The sequence below is a fragment of the Zalophus californianus genome, chromosome 7, assembly GCF_009762305.2.
Source record: "Zalophus californianus isolate mZalCal1 chromosome 7, mZalCal1.pri.v2, whole genome shotgun sequence".
Lineage (NCBI taxonomy): Eukaryota > Metazoa > Chordata > Mammalia > Carnivora > Otariidae > Zalophus > Zalophus californianus.
In genome coordinates, this window is record NC_045601.1 from 143,851,405 (window position 1) to 143,853,437 (window position 2,033).

The following is a 2,033-nucleotide window of genomic DNA, read 5'->3' on the forward strand; positions in this document are numbered from 1 at the left end:
GCAGCCTCAGAGGCGCCCACTGCGGGGCCTGCTCCTCTCTCCGGACGCCACTGAGGGGCACACAGCGAGGACTGGACGTTCGGCGCCTCCGCGCAGGGCCTTTCAGCCCACCTGGCTCCCTGGGAGGCGGGCAGCGGCCGCCCGCAAATACGCGTTATTTACCGGCCCGAGCCCTCCTAAAGCGAACGAGAGCTGGGCGGCAACGGAAGCCCTGGCGCCACCCGCGCGCTTCCCGGCAGGGAGCGTGGCTCGTACTTACTGCCTCCACAGGCGCGCAGGGGCAGGCGGGGGCCTTGCGGAGAAGAGCTGTGGGGGTCAGGCCCGCTCCTTCCGCCGGAGGCCCGGCACCTCCCCACTGGCTCCGCCCCCCGACAGCCCCTACTCCTGATTGGCGCAAAACCCGCGCCGCGCACTACGCAGCCCACTCATTGGCTGAGCGAGCATCCAGCGGCCGCGGTGTTGTCAGGCTTGTGTTGACAACGAAAAGGCAAGTAACCACGTAAAATAAAAGCTCCATAAACCCAACAAAACCGGGGACACAAGGCGCGTACAGCCCTTTTGGAGAGAGGGTGGGCGGCCCTAAAAAGGGCCTTTAGAGAACTTTGGAAAACAAACGAAGACGAGGCCTTTAGCCCCCGAAGCCGTAGAGAGTGCGGCCCTGGCGCTTGAGCGCGTAGACCACGTCCATGGCCGTGACCGTCTTGCGCTTGGCGTGCTCCGTGTAGGTGACGGCGTCCCGGATCACGTTCTCCAGGAACACCTTGAGCACCCCGCGGGTCTCCTCGTAGATGAGGCCGGAGATGCGCTTGACGCCGCCGCGCCGGGCCAGCCGCCGGATGGCGGGCTTGGTGATACCCTGGATGTTGTCGCGCAGCACCTTGCGGTGGCGCTTGGCGCCGCCCTTGCCCAGGCCCTTCCCGCCCTTGCCGCGGCCAGACATGGTTGCTCGGAAGCTCTGTGCGAGTTCGACACAGAAGTGGCTCTGCGCCTCCGGCAGGAGAAATTATAAGCAGAGGCCGGACCTCGTTGAGAACTGAAAGCGCGCGCGGGAACCGCGGCCCCGCTGCCCCACCCCGGGCTCCGCCCCTCTCCGGGCCGATCTCCGATGACTGTGGCACAGGGAGCAGGGCGGTTTCCCGCGGAAGCTCTGGATTGTCCTGAGCGCCGTGGTATTTGTAGCTGCAGCTCTTCCTATGAGAAAGTGAGTAGGGGCTTCTAGTTTACCACGAAGTACTGTCGTTCCCATTCAGAAGGGAATGATTGTTAGCCGGGAAGGGAACCCTCAGATGCCACCCCAAAAGAGGAGTGTAGGAGTTCAGGACAAACCGTCTCCACACAGGCCACTTTGGTAGGAAGGGTAGCAGAATATGCCACCCCCAAATATGCCTCTTTGGCATAAGGACTGTTTGTGAGCAAGTCATTTTTAAGAAACACCAGACACAGGAGAATCTCTAAAATCAGAGTAGAACTCTGTCTTAAGGGACATGTTACATTTATACAGGAGATCTCAATCTGTAAGTGTCTCCCTCTCAGTACCAGAAAGAGAAGGATGATTAAATCACCAGACAGTTTTGTCCATGGAGAAGGCCCGAGCCTAATTCTGCATCACAACCTTGTTTACCTTTTCCCGGTAACCCGTCCCCGGCTCCCTGTGCACTCCGCTCGCACACCGACATCTTTTAGCTGAAGACGGTATTTAAGGCGGTGGCTTGGGCCTTTCCTGGGAGTTTTACTCAGTTCTTCAGAGGATCTCTCATGTATACAGGACGTATACGTGTTATTAAACTGCTGTTGGTTTTTCTCATTACTCTTTTATTACAGGGTTCTCAGCTAAGAACTCAGAAGGGTAGGGGAAAGTTATTTTCCCTCTTTTACAGCTGTGTGACCTTGTAACCTTGCCTTAGTTTTCTTCATTTGTAAAGGTGGAGTGATGATACTGCCCATGTAGCTTTTGTGAAGATTTAAATTAACTAATGTAAGCAAAGGCCTAGAACAGAGATTGGCACAAAGAAGTCCTACGTAAATGTGCCTGG

At 57.2% G+C, this 2,033-nt stretch overlaps 1 protein-coding gene across 1 annotated transcript; it reads right to left on the bottom strand.

Annotated features, from left to right (window-relative positions):
• Nucleotides 1-613: 613 nt before the first annotated feature.
• LOC118357174 (histone H4) lies at nt 614-940 on the bottom strand. The gene has a single exon (XM_035728448.1). The coding sequence runs from the start codon at nt 938-940 to the stop codon at nt 629-631; it is 312 nt and encodes a 103-aa protein (XP_035584341.1). The 3' UTR covers nt 614-628.
• Between the last annotated feature and the right edge of the window lie 1,093 nt (nt 941-2,033).